Genomic DNA, 20,684 nt, shown 5'->3' on the forward strand with positions numbered 1-20,684 from the left:
ACCAAACAGAAACAAAAGAAACAACTGATAGCTGCCAGATGGGACAGGGGTTAGAGGCTGAGTGAAAAAGGTGAAGGGATTAAGAAGCACAAAGTGGGCCCTGGCTGGGCAGCTCCGTTGGTTAGAGCATCAGCCCAATATGCCAAGGTTGCCAGTTTGATCCATGGCCAGGGCAACTACAAAAATCAACCAACGGTGCATATATAAGCAGAAGAATAAATCAGTCTCTCTCTCTCCCCTGTCCACTTCCCCAACTCTCTCTTTCTAAAATCAATTTTTAAAAAAAGAAGCTGAAGAACAAAATTTGTTGTTACAGAACAGGCATGAAGATGTCAAGTACAGCATCAGAAATATAGTCAACAGTTTTGAAATAAGTATGTACGGTGCTTCGTGGGTACTACATTTATCAGGGCAACCACTTAGTAAATTACAGGAATGTCTAACAACTATACTGTACACCCGAAACTATAATTTGAATGTCAACTATAATTAAAAAAAGAAAAAAAGAGACTCAGTTGTATTGCAAACAATTTCTGTTCACCAGAGAATGAAGAGCCTTTAGCACTAACCATAATAAAAACAAATGAAGAAAGTACATGTATCATGTGACGTTTTCACCACTGTACACTAAGAGTATAGCCCTGGTCACCGGGGTTAAAGAAGTTGACATGGAAAGAACACAAATGATGAAATAAAGGTGGTGAATAGAGCAATGCCACTAAAGGAACAAAAGAAACCACACTAGCTGAGAGATGAGAAACTTATCCCGATGGTTGAAGACAGCAACTAACAGGATGACACAAAGTACTTAAGAAGCCGTCTGGTTTACATACACTCAAGCTTAACTTGTTCTTGCTTTTCTTGTTGTGCAAGGCGAGCTGCAACTTCTTCGGGTGGTCGCTCCCTTACAGAAGCTGAGGATGCTTCCTCTTGCAGCAAAAGTAAAGAGGAAATCAAATTTCAGCACAGAATTTCAACAGCTCACTGTGATATAAAAACACCATCATTTGTACTTGCCAGCTACACCAACTGAGAGCATCACTTAATGACTCCAACATGAAGAAGTAAGGGCTCAGTTCTTAAATCCCTTGTTTTCAAAGATTTATTCAGATCTTGAAATTGTAAAAATTACCTAAGCAAGTCTGTAGACTTAAAATCAGTATAAATGTTACTTACGTAGTGTCTATGGGCTATCTAGGCATTAAATAGTTCTGATGAGCATACCATTTATAAAACCACAAATATAAATATTTAAACTACCTGAAGTTGCAGGCTTGGGTTTTCCTTCACCAATTTGAGGGTGACCAGTTTTTATAGATTCCTCACACTGAAGCGCAGGGGCTGGGACCGACAGTGTATCACCTGCTGCAGAAATAATTTGAGCTGCCACTGTTAAGTGCTATAAATGTGTTACTACTGGTATTTATAGTTTCCTGGATTAAGAGAGAAACACGCATGAAGATACAAATGCATGGGCTGCCACTATTCAAACACGCAAAGGGACAGGTAACTGTTCACCACGGAACAAACCCATACAAGATGGACAACAGCTGGGAACCACTAGAAAAGAGTCTTGTTAGCATCCACCTGCATTTTAACCATCATTATTCTCAAGCAAGCCTTCCAGTAACCATACTCAGTGGTACTATTACTAAACTTTAACATATGAGAAGTGGACACAAGATTTACATAACATGGATAAATAAAAACAGAGGAAAAAACAGCCCATTATGAAGAAGGCAGACAAAACAAATTAACCAAAAAATCTTTTTAAATTGAAGAGTGATAGAGATGAAACAAGAGGTAGAAGCAAGAACAAGATGATAGTTTTGAACACCAAAAGTTCACAGTGAAGATGGTATTAGTGAAGAACAGAACTAAGTTAAAACTATTTCATAGACATATTTTTAAAGAAAGGTTGAAAAAACTCAAGAGCTGAAGAATTATAAATAAAAGAATGAAGAGAAAATAAGTAGTTTTAGCAGTTGAATAAAAAGGGAAAGAGCAACAAAATGGAGAAAAATTCTTTCAAAATAAACTGACAGTCCGATTTAAGAGATAAAGCTAAATTGTCACAAAACCTGCTCTGTCATTGGTCCCTTATATATATTCTCCACAATAGTGATCTTATTAAAATAAAAGTCAGATATCAATCCCCTGGCTCAGAACCTTCCCAAGGACTCCCCATTCCACTCAGAATATAAAGCAAAATTCTTATATGGCCTCTTGGACTGCCACAACAGGCTTTCTGCTCCACTCCAGCTTCATTTGCTCCTTGCTAGAAAATGCCAAGTCTTTGCACTAGCTAATCCCTCTGCCTGGGATGCCTTTCCTTGCCAGCCTTTAGTAACTCTCTCTCTCTCACCTCTATAGCCTTAGCTCAAATGAAACCTTCCAGGTGAGACTTTCCTTACTCCATTAAAATGGCAATATTTCCGCCCATATTTATCACTGACTACCATCCTATATATTTTACTTATGTATTTAATATATGATCTCCTGCCACTCATGCCACTAAGGAATAACCCCAGAGCTTGTGCTTGTTAGTTTTTTAAAAAACATTTTATTTTTATTTATTTTTAGAGAGAGGGGAAGGAGTAAGAGAGAGAGAGAAACATCAATGTGGGGCTGCCTCTGACACACCCCCAACTGGGGACCCGGCCTGCAACCCAGGCATGTGCCCTGACTGGGAAACCAGTGACCCTTTGGTTCGCAGGCTAGCACTCAATCCACTGAGCCGCACCATCCAGGGCTGTGCTTATTAGTTTTTACTATTTGTTCATTGCTATATTGCCAGTGCCTAGAAGAACACTTGGCACATGGTAGTGAATATTTGCCAAATGGAAGTCAACTGATTAATTGAGGATAGATGTGACTAAGGAGAAACATAAGGAGTTCAAATATATGCCCTGGCTGGTATGGCTCAATGGATTGAGTGCCAGCCTGTGAACCAAAGGGTCGTGGGTTCGACTGCCAGTAAGGGCACATGTCTGGGTTGCAGGCCAGATTCCCAGTAGGGGGCGTGCAAGAGGCAACCACACACTGATGTTTTTCTTCCTTCCTTCCTCCTCTCTAAAACTAACTAAATAAAACCTTTAAAAAACAAAAAAGTTAAATAAAACCTTTAAAAACAACAAAACCTTAAAAAAACACAAAAAAGTTAAAATATATTACTAAACAGGTTCGAATTAACTGTTGTACACTAGAGTGGGATTACTGATACATCATGAAGGCAAAAAAAAATCTACAGATCTAGATTCGGTAAGGCACTTCTATCACTTTTAACAGGTGCAAACAGAGACTAGATCTTAAAATCTAAAAAGGAGGTAAAGCTAAGAGTCAGAGGAAAAAATAAAAGAAAAAAAACAAAGTCTGTTGCAGGCAAGACAATTCTTGCCACTACCCTCACTCAGCAGCTGTCCATAACAAAGTCCAACTCCATACCCCTCTCGCCCCTAAAATGGGGGCCCAAGTAAGTGAGAATAATCTTTCCCCAAGGTGAGAGCTGGGGACCAGAAGAGTCCTTCATGCAGAAGGGCCACCCTCTTAACCATGGGTACAAATACATTGAAACTACTCGTTTACCTATATTTTAAAAGAATGATTCTAGACATAGGTACCTGCTGTTGCAGCTGGAGTGTCTCCCTTTTGTTTTTGGAGTTGTGAGGCAGGCTGTTTAGATTCTTTCATTACCTCCGATACACTCGAGATTTTTAGTGGACCAGCCTGAATCTTGGAAATGAAAAACATTTAACATTTTGGATATAATACTGTTTATTTTAAAAGGTAGTATACAGTAACGTGTGTTATTTCAAAAGTCAAGTCTTTCAGGTTTTGAACATAAAGTTGACACTTTACAACATATTTTATTAACCATACTAAGAGAAGCTTTCATATTAGAAGAATGCAATCCAAAAATTTCATCCTAAGGATTAGCCCATATTTTTGTAGTGACAACGACTTCTCTTAAGGCAACTAATAAAGTACATCATGTATGACTATCCTGTTCAACAACACTATTTTTACATATACGATATTGAGAAGGCTATTTCCATTTGCTTCTTAAATCAAATTATGGCATGTTCTATATACATTCAGTTAGAAACAAGTGATTTTACAGGCTCTGAGTAAATATGAAATTAGTTTTTTATATTTTTAATCTCCAGGATTCATGCACCATACATTAAAATATATAATCCAACTGTCTTGCCTCCTTTTCTTTTCCCCAGTTGCCATATGCCTTTAGTTTAAAGCACTGTTCATGTTAACAGGACTGCCAGATGAGGAGCTGGAGAAAATTACCAAGTAACAGCAGTATTTTCATTTACTACCTATGTTATCACATTTTTCACCAGAACTTGGCAGGCAGAGGAACTCAGATATCCCAGAGATGACTAATCAAACAAAACAGAAATGGTCCTAAACTTTGTCACAATCAGAAATTAAACATATATGCATTTCTTATTAAAATTTTATTTTTTTTAAATCATGAAATACATGCTCACTAGAACAACCAAAATAGTATTAAGATACAGCGACGGTTTCAATTTGTCTCTATACGACTCCTCTCCCTTCCAGCACTCTCAGGTAGCTGCTGCTGCTAGTAGCCTGAACTCCACCCTCACCCCACTCGCACCCCAGCAGAAGCTCAGGAAGATATGCATACACAATTTTTCTTTCTCTAAACAAACTAAAATAGGGTAATATTATACAAATTACCATGTAACTTGCTTTTTCTCATTTAACAATATATCATGGACATTTCTCTTCCAGGTCAAGAAATTCTTTCTTGTTGCATAATATCCTAATTTAACAGCATATCCTAATGTAGTTGCAAAACCCATAACTTAATCAATCACTACCTATTACTGGTCACTGAAGGTGGTTCCTGTTCTGTTTTGTTAAACATCCTTACCCATCTAACTGGAAAGCACTTTAGTGTGGGACCTGGAAGACAGTTTGCCTAAAGATGAATTGCGGGGTCAAAGGGGTTGAATATTCTCAACAGATATCAACAGATCACTTTCACATAAAGTTCTGGCAACTCATACTCTTACAATAAATGTTTGTGTATAAACAGGATCTATTTCCAGACTCAGTTGTTCTATCTCTAATTTCTAATCCTGTGTCAAAACTGTATTGTTTATTAAAGAAAGATTATAACACAGTCATTATCTGGAAAAGCAAGTGTCACCCAACCCCTCCCCACTCCAACACTTCAAAATGTTCTTGGCTACATTACTTATTCTTCCATGTGAACTTTAAAATCACTTTGTCTAATTCTTCAATGTCTAGAAAAATCTATCAGAATTCTTACTAGATATGTGTGTATGTGTATATATACATCATTTCTCTCAACTATGCACAAATTTAGTAAGAAATTTGAGAGAAAGGACATTTTTAAATATTCAGTCCCATCCAAGAACACACAGCATTTGTCTCCATTTAGGCTGGTCTTATTCCATGCCCCTCAAAAAGATTTTAAGATTATCTTCTCTCAACATTTACTGTCTATGTTAATTATACATGTTGGCACTAAAAAGATTCCCATGAAATAGAATGCATAGTTTCTAAAAGTGGAAATAACAATGTATAACAATACAGAATGCTGATTAAATTATAAAAATTTTTAAATGAAAACACTCACTGCTATTTTAATTCGGAGGTGAGAAAACTCACTTTGGTGTGTGTAGGGAAGGCTACAGGACTTGAAGAGAACATTAACAAAGAAAGGAAGTAATTCCAGGTAGAAGACCACCATGGGAAAAGTCATGCAAATGGCAGGGATCTTTGTTTAGTTCTATGCTTTAATCAAGGTGCTTGGAACAGGGCCTAGTCACAATAATCATTTGATATACATTTGTTGAATGAATGAATGGAAAGCACAGGCATATTTGTAAGGTAAACTGGCATGAAGCTAAGGGTTGATGTGCAGGACCATTCAGTGATAAGACTGGAGAGGAAAATAAAAACCAGACTGCCAAGCACATCAAACGTCAACCTAAGAAATGTGACAACCACAGACTACGGAGTAAAGGAGACGATAGCCAGTTCCTAGGCTAATAGTTCCTGGCTCCACTTCCCTTTTTCAGGAACACAAGACAATCTTTAAAGTCTCTCTAGTTTGGGGAATTGTGAGAGGCAATGGACTGATGTTTCTCTGCACATTGATGTTTTTCTCCTCTTTCTCCCTTCCTTCCCCTCTGAAAATGAATAAATAAGACCTTTAAAAAAGAATAGGGAATGTATAAAAGTTCCTGATAAATGAACTCATGAAAATATAATGAAAACATGATAGCACTTATAAGATTCTCTAGTACTGATATGAGGATGGCCTAGATTATGTTAGGAGAGATCTATGTAAGGATGCGGAGACTGGGAGAAAGCTGGGAAAGACTGTGTAGGAGGAGAGGAACTAGTCCAGTGTGCAAGATAACATGGATATGAAGTGATAAAGGTCAGAAGTGATAAAGTGATGAAAGATAAGGATACTGGTAATGCAAGAAAAAGAATAAATATCAGAAATGAAATAAGACAGAATAGCTTATAAAATATAGGCAACTACAGAGATGAATCTAAGAATTCTAACCTAGCTACTAAACAGCATGGTACTGTCTTTAATACAAATAGAGCAAATCAAGAACGTAGGTTTTGAGGTGGTGCAGTATGGACCTGCCAAGTCTTCCAAGTGGAAATGTTCAGCAGGGTAGCTGAAGAACCGGGAAGAAGCCATGGCAATTATCGAGAGAGAGTAATAAGTCACCCACAAAAAATGACACTTGAGGTCACATGGAATGAGAACAGAACACTACTCTGAACTGTTCAGCCTGACTCCATGCTCCTAGAAATGCTCCTAGCTATTTCTCCCGGGTCATGTAGCTTAAAATGAACCAGGATTTTAGAATGAATCCAGAGGATTCTGCTCCTTGACTACTGGAGCTGCCAGACTGTCTCCCTCAGGCAGCATAAACATTTAAGATTCATATGGGAGTATAAACGATGTATGAGACTAAACAAAGACATTTTGAAAAAGCATGTTTGGCCCTGGCTTGTGTAGCTCAGTGGATTGAGGGCAGGCTATGAACTAAAGGGTCACCGGTTCGATTCCTGGTCAGAGCACATGCATGGGTTGCAGGCCAGGGCCCTGGGTGGGGGCCACGTGAGAGGCAACTACACACTGATGCCCCCCCCGCCACTTCTCCCGCCCTTTTCCTCTCTCTAAAATTAAATAAATAATTTTTAAAAAAAAGAAAAGATAAAGCATGTTTGGGGGCCTGGGGTTGTCAGAGGACACTTGCTTTTCTAGACATTAACTCTGTCACAGGATTGGTCTCTAGACCACACTTGATACTAGAAAACAGAAGCCCACCCAGTTTCTAAGCATGAACTGATCTCAGCCATGTCCAGCTTCACAGCATAAGGAAATACCCAATACCAAATCAGCAAAAATCTGTGCTCTCTTTTGTAAATATTTTCAAGCAGTTGTTTGAATGAAGATACACTTAAAATTTTATTTTTTAAGCCTATTTGGGGGGTGGGGAAGGAGAAGGGATGAAACTCTAAAGAATATGTACAAAGTCCAAGGGATGCCAATTAGTACTGAAGAACCAATCACTATGTAACCAAAAATTCTCAGACCGTTTCGTGGTCTAAAAGGAACCATTACTAATGAAAAGTTCTGGATTATGTGTCATAGCCACTCTACATTTTTGTTCCTAGTTTTGTAAGTCAGAGCTGGATAGCCGCAATGGTGTGGGCTGACACAGACTCCCTCGGCCCACAGGGCAGCCAGGGTTACCGCTGTGGGACCAGCTCTTCCATTTACCTTCACGTGCCACACAGTTACTTTGTGTGTGTGTGTACTAAATGGGAGCAATTAAGGGACTCCAAAGGGTTACAAATCTAACACTGCAGATTAATATTTTTTAAAAACTGACAAACCCATCTGGCAAGCTCTACTGAATTATACATGCAAGATACTTTTAAGATGAAACAACCTGCTTTTAAAAATATTCCACAGAGTAAAGTGAAATAATATTTAAAATGCTTACCGGCTTCTTTGACAATGGAACATTATAAGCTGGGGAACCAAGAACCACCTCAAAGACTTTGTCTGAGTAAGGTATGGTTTTCTCTACACTTTCTCGGAAATGAGAATCCCACTTGGCATACAGGATAGTGCCACCAATACCTCCACCAACAAATAAAAGACCAGCTCCAGCAATTTTGCCAGGCGACAACCTAAGTGAAAAAAATAGGAAACACATTTATATTTCTTGGCTCTCCTAAACCTACTCAAAGACCTCTAACCTCTATTTTAAGTTTATTAGCATAGCTGCACATCACCTTTCCTGGATATGGTTTAAACATGTCCACAATAGAAAAATGACACTTATTTATGAATAACTAAAAAATAAATTAAATACAGTAATACCTAAGATAGGTAGATATGAAGCCATCTACCCTTTAACATTTAAAATTCAAAATGTTCACAATCATGAGACTTCCTCTGAACCCAAAAAAGAAATATCACTAACTTTCAAAGTGTCTCTTCCCTTACACATTTCTGTAAATACAATAAAATAAACCTTTACAAAAGTAAGATAATACAAATGTCAAAGAGACCTAACAAACACTTTTGAAGTTATAGTGTGCTGAGTTCTAGGAAGAAATCTATTTGCCACAGAATGGAAGATAGCATATGGGGCTGGGGTGATGGGGCATTGACCTCAAGTGCCATCCAATTACCAAAGAATCAAAAGGAGTGAAACAAACTTTCACCTATAAATAAGCAAAGCTCCAAAGATATTATGATAAAGCTCCAGTGTTCATACTCCTTAAGAAAAAAGGTTTTAAGCAGCTATTCCCATATTCAAGGAAAATACAAACACACACACCACAGCACACAAAAAACCTGTCTACAGAGAGACAAACTACATACCCAGAACCGCCTGCAGTAGAGTATCTACGGCATGGTCGTAGTGGACGGAGGACAAACTTCCCACAGAGACAGCTCTGGAATGGAAGAAGAAAACATCACAATCTGTACAGTTAAAGGATTCTGGGAAGCTTTTAGGGTTGGACTAAAGAAGTAATACTTTTATTACAAACGTCTTCATTAAACAAAAATCAGTTTACTTTCATAAATTATTTTATCATGAAACACTCACAGACCCTTAAAGAACAGTGATGTTTCCTGCACACCAAGGCTCATACAAAATAAATTCTAAGATTAAAAAAATTATCAGACTATAATTAATTAGCACTTTTAAATGTTATATATGCTAATTATTTCTTGGATATAAATGGGATTTGCTGTATGATTTCTTAATTGACAAGAGAAAAATAAAAAAGTATAAAATATCTATTTTTTTCTTTGTAAACTTTATTTTATACTGTTGTATAAATTATTTTAACTAATGTAATAAAGGCTCAAGTAAATATTTATCTCCATGTAACTAGTCTATCTTTACATAAAAGTGAATAATCAGGGCAATGCTTTGTGATTTATTTTAATCACAGAAAGCACATAATTGAAATGCTTCTTAGCAATACATGCATGGATCCCTTAAAACTAATAAATGCATATCTAAGTGGTACTGTGTGGTACTGATAAACTTCAACTGTTCATTGCTATCACTCTCAAATTACAAATTTATGGCATTCATAAATACAATATTTCTTTACAGCAAGTAGAAAATCAAACTGCAACAAGTCAAGGGGAAAAAATGCTTTCTTTAGGATCCTTAATGAAGCTGCATCCAAGCAATATCAGAAATACACAAACTTCCTTTTAGAAGTATCTTAAGTGTGAAGAAAATATACCACCTGATTAGACAGCACATGAAATGACCCTAGAATTATAATTGCAATTTACAGTCAAAATTTGCCAAACTTTGCCAAAGCCTAATGGAAACATCAAATCAACATATTAACTAATTTGGCCCTGGCTGGTGTGGCTCAGTGGATTGAGCACCAGCCTTCGAACCAAAGGGTCGCCGGTTGGATTCTCAGTCAGGGCACATGCCTTGGTTGCAGGCCAGGTTCCCAGCAGGGGGCGCCCTAGAGGCAACCACACATTGATGTTTCTCTCCCCGTCTTCCCTCTCTAAATCTTTCCCTACTGTTCTATAAAGCAGGTCATATGAAGTTTTAAACAGAATTGCATCTATACTTTCATGTCAACAACTCCATTTTGTGGAGTTCAACGCTAGAATTTGAGAACACCTTGTTCACATCAATATTTATGTTTAACCTGTGTCTTTATCCATCTTCTACTTTCTTTTAGCTTAACCCTCTTCCCTCCCTTTGACAGAATATATCTGATGTGACTGTGTATTTGTAGTTTCTAGTTATAATGTAAAACTTAAAATCAAAACTCAAAGTTTAGTTTTGTACAGAGAGAACGCTCCCTCATACTTCTGACCAGCAGCTACTCAGAGGCAACCAGTGCTATCAATTTCTTGTATATCCACATATATTTGGTGACAGAGAATACCTGACACACACCCCTTTATACAAATGATAGCATAATATATATCCAGTTCTGTACAAAAGTTCATTCAACAATGTACGTATTTGAGACCATTCTCTATCAGTACATGTAAATCCTCCCAGTGGATTTTACAGCTTCAGTATTCTACTGTATAGATGCTACTCAGTGTATTTAACCAGCTCTCTTTAGATGGACATTGGAGCTCTGTCTTCTTTTTTTTATAGATTTTATTTATTTATTTTTAGAGAGGTAAGGGAGAAAGAGAGAGAGAGAAACATCAATGTGCGGTTGCTGGGGGTCATGGCCTATAACCCAGACATGTACCCTTACTGGGAATTGAACCTGCGACACTTTGGTTCGCAGCCCACACTCAGTCCACTGAGCTATGCCAGCCAGGGCTGGAGTTCTGTCTTAATTTTTGTTATAATAAGTAATTCTGCCTGGGAAACACATCATTTTAGGTCAATTCTTAAAGTAAAATACACAATGTTAATAAAAATTGCTAAATGAACCAAACTGTCCTCCTGAAATAATGAGCATGTTTTCCCCCAGCCTTTCCACCACACTTTCAATGTAATTTTAATCACAATTTCCCTTACTATGACTGTTTATGTATCCGTGATCCCTTTTTATTTTCTCTTAAATGAACTACCAGAGTATATCCTTTTACTACTTTTAAATAAGATTAATCTTTTTCATATTGTTTTCTCTAAGTGTTCTTTATATATAAAGAGAGGCTACCATGTATCTGCTAATTGCAAATGTTTTTATCCAGTTTGTGACATGCTTTTCACCTTTGCATATGGTAGCTTATGCTATGCACAAGATTACTTTTACATAGTTAAAATCGTCAATCTTTCCTTTTATGCCTTCTGGGTTTTCACATATTCTTAGAAAGCCACCCTCAGATTATACAATAATTCTTCCATGGACTCTTCTACTCTCGTGGATTCATTTTTTAATATTTAAATCTTTGAACCTAGTGTAAAGTATAAGATATGGATTCAATTTTATTTTTTCCAGATGTCTGTTCAGTTGTCCCTAACTCACAAATGATCAATTTTTCCCCAATGATTTGAAATGCCACCTTTCAAATGTATGAAATTCTTTGATGCATTTAGAGCTCTATTTTGTTCCACTTACCTACTTATCCATACACTAATACCACAATGTATTAGCTACTGCATATCAGAATTAGCTTTTAATATGATAGGGATAGTCTTCTCTTTTAGTACTATTCTTTTTAGAACTTTTCTGGATTTTTAGAAAAAACTTTTATTGAATTTATTGGATGACATTGGTTAATAAAATTATACAGGTTTCAGGTATACAATTCTATAATACAATATCTGTATATCATATTGTATGTTCACCACCACAATACAGTGTAGCCTTCTTTCATCACCATTTATCCCTTTACCCTCTTCCACCTTTCCCTCTGGTAATCACCATACTTTTGACCATGTCTATGAGGTTTTTTCTTTGCTTAATTCCTTCACTTTTTTCACACAAACCTCTTCCCCTCTGACAACTGTCAGTCTGTTCTCTGTATCTATGACTCTGTTTCTATTTTGTTACCTTAGTTTGTTCATTAGATTCCATATATAAATAAAACCATATAATACTTGTCTTTCTCTGACTGGCACATTTCACTTAGCATAATATTCTCAGGTCCATCCATGCTGTTGCAAAAGGTAAAAGTTCCTTCTTTCTTATGGCTGAGTAGTATTCCACTGTGTAAATGTACCACAGGTCTTTTATCCACCCATCTACTGATGGGCACTTGGGCTACTTCCAAATCTTGGCTATTATAAATCACACTGCAATGAACATAGGAGTGCCTTTCTGGATTTTTATTTTTTAAAGCTGGGCTATCAAAATACTTTCAATTAAACAACACACCTTCCATTGTCAAATGTACCCTGATTTAAGAGGGGATAAAATGTAAAAAGAATTATCTTTTATAACCAAAAATGATAGCAATAAAAAGTTTCATAGTTCTGTATGAGAAAAATTCAGAAATGATATCATGACTCAGATTTTTTTTAAAAGAAAGTCACCTTTTTTTTTTTTTTAAGATTTTATTTATTTATTTTTAGAGAGGGGAAGGGAGGGAGAAAGAGAGAGAAACATCAATGTGTGGTTGCCTCTCATGTGGCCCCCAGTGGGGACATGGCCTGCAACCCAGGCACGTGCCCTGACTGGGAATTGAACCTGCGATGCTTTGGTTCACAGCCCTTGCTCAATCCACTGAGCTACACCAGCCAGGGGCTATGACTCAGATTAATAGGGTTTTATCTGAAACAATAGCTCTTGATTTTTAAAAATTATCATATTCATTAGCCCACCCTCATATTCTATATAGCATTTAATATCCTGAATAGAGCTTTACAAGTCAGGAAACTTAAGTTTTTCATGGTTTTATCACCCAAGTAAAAGTCCTAACTTGGGACTCTAACTTAGTTAGTTTTGCCTACGTTAAAAAAAAAATTAATGTCTTCTAAGTCTCTTTTAATCTATAGGTTTTCCCTACAATAATTAATTTGTTGAAGAATTTGGGTTGCTTCACCTGTAGAATTCTCCAGACTGGATTTTGTTCAAGGTGCAATTTAACATGTTCCTGTCCTCTCTACTTCCTGTAAACTAGAGTTGGATCCAGGCACTTGCTCAGACTCCGGTTTACTCTCTCGGGCAAAGCTTTAGGTGGTGGTGTGTTCTTTCATCAGGAGGCACACACGTTGGGTTGTTTTTTCTTTTTATGATATTACCTACCGCGTTGACATACAATGTCTAAATCTATTACTTTACCAAAAGTTGCAAAAAGTGATCTATAATTCATTATTTTTCATTTATTATTTGACATATTTTATGAAGAGATGTTTCTCCCAAACTACAATTTGGTTACCCAATAGTTCATATAGGAAAGGCAGGATAAACGCTTGATTCTTTTTACGATTTTATCCAGTTATCCTCTGATGATACCAATTTCAATTTGGGTGTTTTTTTTGTTTGTTTTCATTTATTAATTGTGACAGGTTGTATTTTTTTCTAGAACCTTGCAACCTTATGAGACCTCAAAAGCCTCCTAACAAAGCTCAGAAACTTTTACAATTAAAATATAATAAAATTTGTCATTTATATAATAAATGTTTCATTTATATTACTTACATATAATATAAACATAATTTCTATCTATATAATAAATGTTACTGTTGTAAAATAATAAATAATGCAGTTATTTAATACCACTAAGTTTGGGGTGATACAGTTATAACCAAACAGTTGCCTTTGGCTATACCTGGAAGTGGGGTATTGCTGCAACAAAACATAATGTGGGAATGACTTGGGGACAGGAGGTGGGGAAGAGGGACCAGGTGGGAGGAATTGGAAGGGCCTTGAAGAAACTATTAGCAGAAGCCTGATGGTCTTCATGGAGGGTATTGGTGAGGGCTAAAGAAAAGTGAGAAAAATATTATATTTTGGAACCTGGGAGAAAAGGATCTTTGTTATGTAGTGGCAAGAGTTAATCAAAATTTTCACCTACACTGAGACACATAAAATAGAAAATTAGATACAGTTATATAGTAGATACTTAATGAACTGATGGATATAGCTAAATAAGAGTTTCAAGCAGAATGTTCAACAAAAATGCCAACTGGTTTCTCTTAGCAGAGTACGAAAAGAGTGAAAATCAGCTATAAAACATAATTTAAAAGAAATATAAAGGAGCCAGAACTTGGCTCCTTGACATTTTATAAAGCATTTGTAAAATAAAACTGTTTCTCAATCTCAGCTCCTTCAGTCAGCAATGATCTTCCACGACCACCCTGACTGGTGTGGCTCAGTGGGTTGGGTATTGTGCCACAAAACAAAAGTTATCAGGTTCGATTCCCAGTCAGAGCACATGCCTGGGTTTCAGGCCAGGTCCCCAGCTAGGGGTGTGCTTGAAGTAACCTACTGATGGTTCTCTTGCACTTTAATGTTTCTCTCTCTTTCTTTCTCCCTCCCTTCTCCTCTCTCTAAAACATAAATAAAATCCTTTAAGGCCTCAAAGGATCTAAAAAGATGCTCCTCACAGAAACTTTTACATACAGAAAAGGCCCACTAAGGAACTTTAGGGTATGATTCAAATGATCTTTTTGTTAAACAGCGCTACTGAGAGTCTTAAGGGTTATACCCCACAGTAGCCTCACAGGGAACCCAAAATGCAGAAGGGCTTATCTCAGTAAGACTTGTGGGGATGGCTTTTGTATAATGGAGAAAAAAACCCACCCACAGGAAACACACAAAGTTGTTATGAGAACTATGTTGATGAAAAATATGCCAGCTTGGATTAAAAGGGGCACAGCACAAAACAAAAAGAGGCTTTGGGACTCTCGAACTTCTATAGACATCAGCCTGAGAAATTGATTCAGCTGTAAATAGGCTACATTTTTCTGGAAAAGGATAATTAAAGGGGTGAAACTAGGACCCCAGAGAATAGAATCAAGAGCAATAAAGAGTCATTCAAGCAGCAGGACGAAATCCTACCATGCACAGAGTTTACATTTGTTATGGAACAGTGACTGCTGTGTGCCTCTTTTTTTCCACCTGTGAATGGAAGAGTCTTAGAGTGCCTGTCACTCCACATATATTATATGTTAGTTATATAAGGAACAGATTACTTGTCTCTTTAGTTGACAGGTCTTTAGATTGAAAGGAAAAGTAGTTAGCGAGTTATATCCTAGGGACCACATCCACATCCAAAATGTCTTATTTGCAGAGGAATGTGATTTAGACAACAAGATCCTGGTCCTTTTGTCTAAGCCTGATACTATGATGGGATGAGATTTTGAAGAGTTTTAAGGAAGGTCGTGAATGTATTTGTACAGGGAGGGATGTAAAATGTGGCTGGAGGGCAGACTGTATTATCCAAACTGAATGGAATAATATTTCCTGTACCACATGCTCTTCCAGAATCTTGCCACTCCTCCGTGAGTTCTACTACCCTCACCTTGAACAAGGTCAGGACTTTGTTACTAATTTACTAACAGAGGGCAGTGAAAGTGATGCTCTGTGACTCCTAACACTAGAGCATAAAGGGGGGCACAGCTTCTGCTAGGCTGTCACTTGCCACACTTGCTCTGGGAACCCAGCCACCAAACTGTGAAGAAGCTCCCAGACACACAGCCGCCACATGTAGGTGTTCCAGCCAACAGCCTCAGTTGAGATGTCAGCTGTAGCCTATATCAGCTGCCAGACATGGGAGTGAGGAAGCCTTTGAGATGACTCTATCCCCAGCCACTGCCTGACTACCATACACCTCATGAGGGACCCTAAGCCCAGCTGAGCCCAGGCAACCTCCAGAACTGAGACAATAAAGCTCCAGGTGGTATATGTAACTATAACCAGAACAGTACCTTTATGAACTGATGAATTTAAACACTTCTGATGGAGCTTCACCAGTTGGAAGTATTATCCTTTTGAAAATATACCATACATTATCCTATCTTTGGCCAATGAATTCCACTTCAATACACAGTATCATTCTAAATTATGTGTGTGTGTATAATGTGTGTGTGTTTTTCTGTCTCTATACCTTAGGCCATCTGCAAATACCTAACAGCAAGGTTTTTTCCCCTGTGTTTAGTAAAATTCACTTATAAAATTCACCATTTTAAAGTGTACACTTCAGTGGCATTCAGTACATTCACACTGCTATACAACAAACACCACCACTAATTCTAGAACATTTTCATCACTCCAAAAGGAAATCACTGCACCGACTAGGCAGTCTCTCCGCTTTCACCTCTCTCCAGCCCTTGGCAACCTCTATATACTGCCTGCCTCCACAGACTGGCCTATTTTGGTTATTGTGTATAAATGCAATCATACTATGATCTTTTGTGCCTGGCTTCTTCCACTTGGCATAATGTTTTCAATGCTTATCCATGCTGTAACATGTATCATGCATGCAGCATGTACTTAATATCTTTTATGGCTGAATATAATATTTCATCATATACACATACTATATTTTGTTTATACAGACCTCAGTTGGATATTTGGGTTGTCTCCATCTTTTGGCTACTGTGAACAGTGCTATGAACATTCATCTACAAGCTTTTGTTTGAACACCTGTTTTCAATTCCTTTGGGTGGAATTGCAGGGTCATATGGTAATTCAACGTTAAACTGTACCATTTTACATTCCCCAGCAGTGTATGAGGGTTCCAATTTCTCCGCATCTTCACCAACACTTATTTGCTGTTTTTACTATAATCCTCATAGTGAGTACATTTTCTCACATGGTTGTTGGCCATTTATATATTTTCTTTGGATAAATGTCTATTCAAGTCGTTTGACCATATTTACTTGAGTTGCCTTTTTGTAGTTGAGTTGTACAAGTTATTCACATATTCTAGATACTAGATCTTTACCAGATACATGATTTGAAAATATTCCCATTCTTTTCATTGTCTTCCATGCCCTCTGATGCATAACAAATTTTAATTTTGATGAAGTCCAATTTATCTTTTCTTTTAGAATATCTAAGAAACCAGTGCTAAATCCAAAGTCTGCCTCCAGAGCTCTCTTTCTCAAGCACCAAGATAAACTATCTCTTTATTTCTACCCTAAATAAAACTAATATCCCACTTTAACACATAAAATATTGGAACTTCTTAGTTCCGGAATTCCTTTTTATTAATAACCTATGGCCCTGTCTGGTATGGCTCAGTTGGTTGGGCACCATCCTGCAAACAAAAAGGTCACCAGTTCAATTCCTGGTCAGGGCACACGCCTGGGTTGTGAGTTCAGTCCCCAGTTCAGGGTGTGCAAGAAGCAACCAACTGATGTTTCTCTCCCTCTCTATCTCCCTCCCTTCCACTCTCTCTAGGATCAATAAAAGAGAAAAAATATTTTTTAATATTAATGGGTTGGCCAAAGTCTGCATGGTTTTTTCCCATGAAAAAGACACATTTTTCATTTGCACCAATACCTTTACTGATTTGGATATTTTGAGTACGTCAGCTATCTCCTGTGTGGTATATAACACTGACTGCTCTCAATTAATGTCTCAATTTGATCACCGTCAACTTCAACTTCTGCCCAACCACAGAGCATCATCCAGTGAGAAATCTTCAGCACAAAACTTCACAAACTACTTTTGACACGTTTGATCAGTCACAGCACCTTCTCCATACACTGCACAAATCTTTTTTTGCACTCCAGTTGCATTTTTACCTTCTTGAAATAAGGCATAATATGCCAAAACACTGCATATTTTCTTCCACCTTCAGTATTAAAATGGCTACACAAAAAGTCATCGATTTTGCTAAGTTTTTTTTAATGCATGCTGATATGACAGCTGTCACAATACAATCTAACAAAATGGTTTTGAATGAAGTTAAAGACAACCAAGCACTTCTAGAGCCATCTTATAGAAAAAAATTAAACTTTGGCCAACCCAATAATAACCTATGATGTAAAAAGGACAATACTGTTTCAAAGTAATTTACCTTGACATATAACCTTATAATAAATGTTACAAGGTTAGCATTGCTGCTTCTAACATATAGAAATACAATTTTTAAAGAAACAAAAAATAAACCAAAAAAGCAAGATAAAACGTCCAGTTTCCATGTAATGTCCTTGCACAAGCCATCTTTTCCTAAGCTATACCCAACTAAAGTAAACATAAAAGGTAAACACAATCCAGAGTTATGACCTGGAAACCAAGACAATAATTAAAGTCTCCTCGTATGAGCCCTATCTGGAAGTTCCAGGTTTTCCCTCCAGACTTTGCTGACTGCTGTAACTAACAACATCTAGGTGAGTTTTGTGGTAAAGATTCTTCCCATACAAACAAAAGATGTACAGAAGTTAATGACAGTCCCATATTTAAAATGCAGTTTAATATACAACTTCATTAATAATATTTTATTATTATTTTATTAAGGTTATTAATAAAAAGGAATTCTGGAACTAAGAAGTTCCAATATTTTATGTGTTAAAGTGGGATATTAGTTTTATTTAGGGTAAAAATAAAGAGATAATTTATCTTGGTGCTTGAGAAAGAGAGCTCTGGAGGCAGACTTTGGATTTAGCACTGGTTTCTTAGATATTCTAAAAGAAAAGATAAATTGGACTTCATCCAAATTGGACTTTTCTAGTTAATTAAAACATTTTATAAGAATCATGCATTAAGGTTAAAAATATGTCACATAATTCCAGTAAGTTTGGCAGTGCCACAGTATTATCTCCCAGTATAAATACATTTGATGTCTAGGAGGAAGAGTGCTCTTCAGCTAGGAAAATGAAATGGCAGATATTAATCAGTATGAAAAAGGTGGGAACTTAATACTTTAGTTTTCCTTGCATATGTGTATGAATATATATATTGCTTATATATTCTCATTTGTGTTTTCTAAGATATGATGTAAAATTTATTTCAAAACTGTTTGAAAGCCACTGCTCTAGAGAAATGAAAACAAAAAATAATTAAACAAGGATTCTAGTTTGGCTAGGAGCAAACAACAGACTGCATGATATACTAAACTGCTTTCTGCCGTGTACTCGTATGCATGGCAGACATTTTTACTGAGTCACACACTGTTTTATAACCTTAACTGAAAAGAAGAATTCTAGACGATGATAGCTAATAATGTCCACACAGAAGTTCAGTCCAAACTAGCTTTGCTATCAAAGTGGGTCTTAAATAAACTGGCTTTGTCGGTCCTCAAGAACAATAATGTTTCTTTCTCTCCCTGTAAGTGACAAGCGGATATTATTGCATATGAAGATGGCCACTACCACATCTATAGTTTGGGAGAGGGCTAGACTGGGCCTCCAAACCCAATGCTCAGAAAAGATTAGGTCAGATGATGCAGTATAGTACTGGGACTAAGAGAAGACAGATGGTGTTAGATCTGGGAAATAAACTGAGGAAGACCCAGAGCTCTGAAGCACACTTCTGGAAAATAAAACACAAAAGAGAACAATTCACTTGTACTGAATATCCACATGTAAAGAATTTAAGGATGATGAGTCCAGACATAAAGAATAAGGGAGATGTCATCTGTGATGGTTAATTAACAACTTGGAAGATGTTTTGTATGAGATTATCATTTGTAAACCAGTGAACTGTGAGTAAAGCAGTGTGTCTTCCACAACACAGGTGGACCTCTTATCCAATCATCTGAAGGCCTGAACAAAACAAAGAGTCAGCCTCCCTAAGCAAGAGGGAATTCTCCAGCCTAAAGAGTGGAACTGCACCATCAACTCTCCTGAGTCTCTGGATCACCAGCCTTCAGACTGAAGGGGCACCACAGGTTCTCCTCGGTCTCTGCATATCAAGCCAGATGTTGAACTTGCCAGCCCCAACTGCATAAGCCAATTCCTTATAATAAATCCTTCTATTTACATATCTTATTGGTTCTGCTTCTCTGGAGAAAAGAACACATCATTAAAGATGCTAAAACCTACGGGGGTTAAAAGGAGGTCATGTTTATTCCCTCACACAAACATCACAAATACTTACTGAGTATCTATTACGGAGCCAGGGACTATTGTCAGTGAAATACAGCAGTAAAAAAATATGGACTTTTGTGAAGCTCACATTTTAATAAGGGAAATACGCAATAAATATACATTTATGTCAAGTAGTGGTAAGAGCTGCAAAGTAAAACAGAAGTAGGGCAATAGTACATTCAGAGAGATACAAAGGAGGAAAGAGTAGTTAGATTTGCTTTAGGTAGGGAAGAGCTCTCTGAAGGAAATATTTGAGAAAATACTGAATGAAGGTGAGCTAAGCAAAGATGTGTGGGAAGACTTCAGGGCAAAAGAAGCAGCCAATGAGAAGGCAATGAGGTAAGGGCTAGAAATGCCAGAAGAAGATACTGAGGCAGAGTAGAAAAGTGAGATATCCAAAAAGCCAGATCATGAAGGGTCTGGTGAGTATGGTAAAGAGTTTAGATTTTATTCTGAATATGATGGAATGTCACTGAAGGGCATGGTATGACCTGTATGTTTAAAAAATAAATAAAAAGCCTTTATTAACTACTATGTAAAGAACTGAATCTAAGAGGGCAATAGTAAGAGCAGTGAAGACATTTAAGATGTGGTTTGTAGGAATGGAAAGAATTTTGACAAGTGGTTGTTTTGCATAAAGTTGACAAAGTCAAACGGAATTTTGAAATTTGGGTACAAAGA

General features: G+C 37.1%; 1 protein-coding gene across 6 annotated transcripts in view; it reads right to left on the reverse strand.

Annotated features, from left to right (window-relative positions):
* IMMT (inner membrane mitochondrial protein) overlaps positions 1 to 20,684 on the reverse strand; it is a 46,029-nt gene that overhangs the window by 21,522 nt on the left and 3,823 nt on the right. For 2 of the 6 annotated variants that reach the window (XM_028515248.2, XM_036028247.1), the window contains exons 2-6: positions 8,942 to 9,015; positions 8,052 to 8,241; positions 3,621 to 3,732; positions 1,261 to 1,365; positions 834 to 929 (exon numbers count right to left, since the gene is read on the reverse strand). In XM_028515248.2, coding sequence (XP_028371049.1) covers positions 834 to 929; positions 1,261 to 1,365; positions 3,621 to 3,732; positions 8,052 to 8,241; positions 8,942 to 9,015 — 577 coding nt within the window. The remainder of the gene's footprint in view (positions 1 to 833; positions 930 to 1,260; positions 1,366 to 3,620; positions 3,733 to 8,051; positions 8,242 to 8,941; positions 9,016 to 20,684) is intronic. The other 4 variants (XM_036028246.1, XM_036028249.1, XM_028515249.2 and 1 more) reach the window with 4 other exon arrangements.

Source organism: Phyllostomus discolor, chromosome 6, assembly GCF_004126475.2.
Source record: "Phyllostomus discolor isolate MPI-MPIP mPhyDis1 chromosome 6, mPhyDis1.pri.v3, whole genome shotgun sequence".
NCBI classification, from domain to species: Eukaryota; Metazoa; Chordata; class Mammalia; order Chiroptera; family Phyllostomidae; genus Phyllostomus; species Phyllostomus discolor.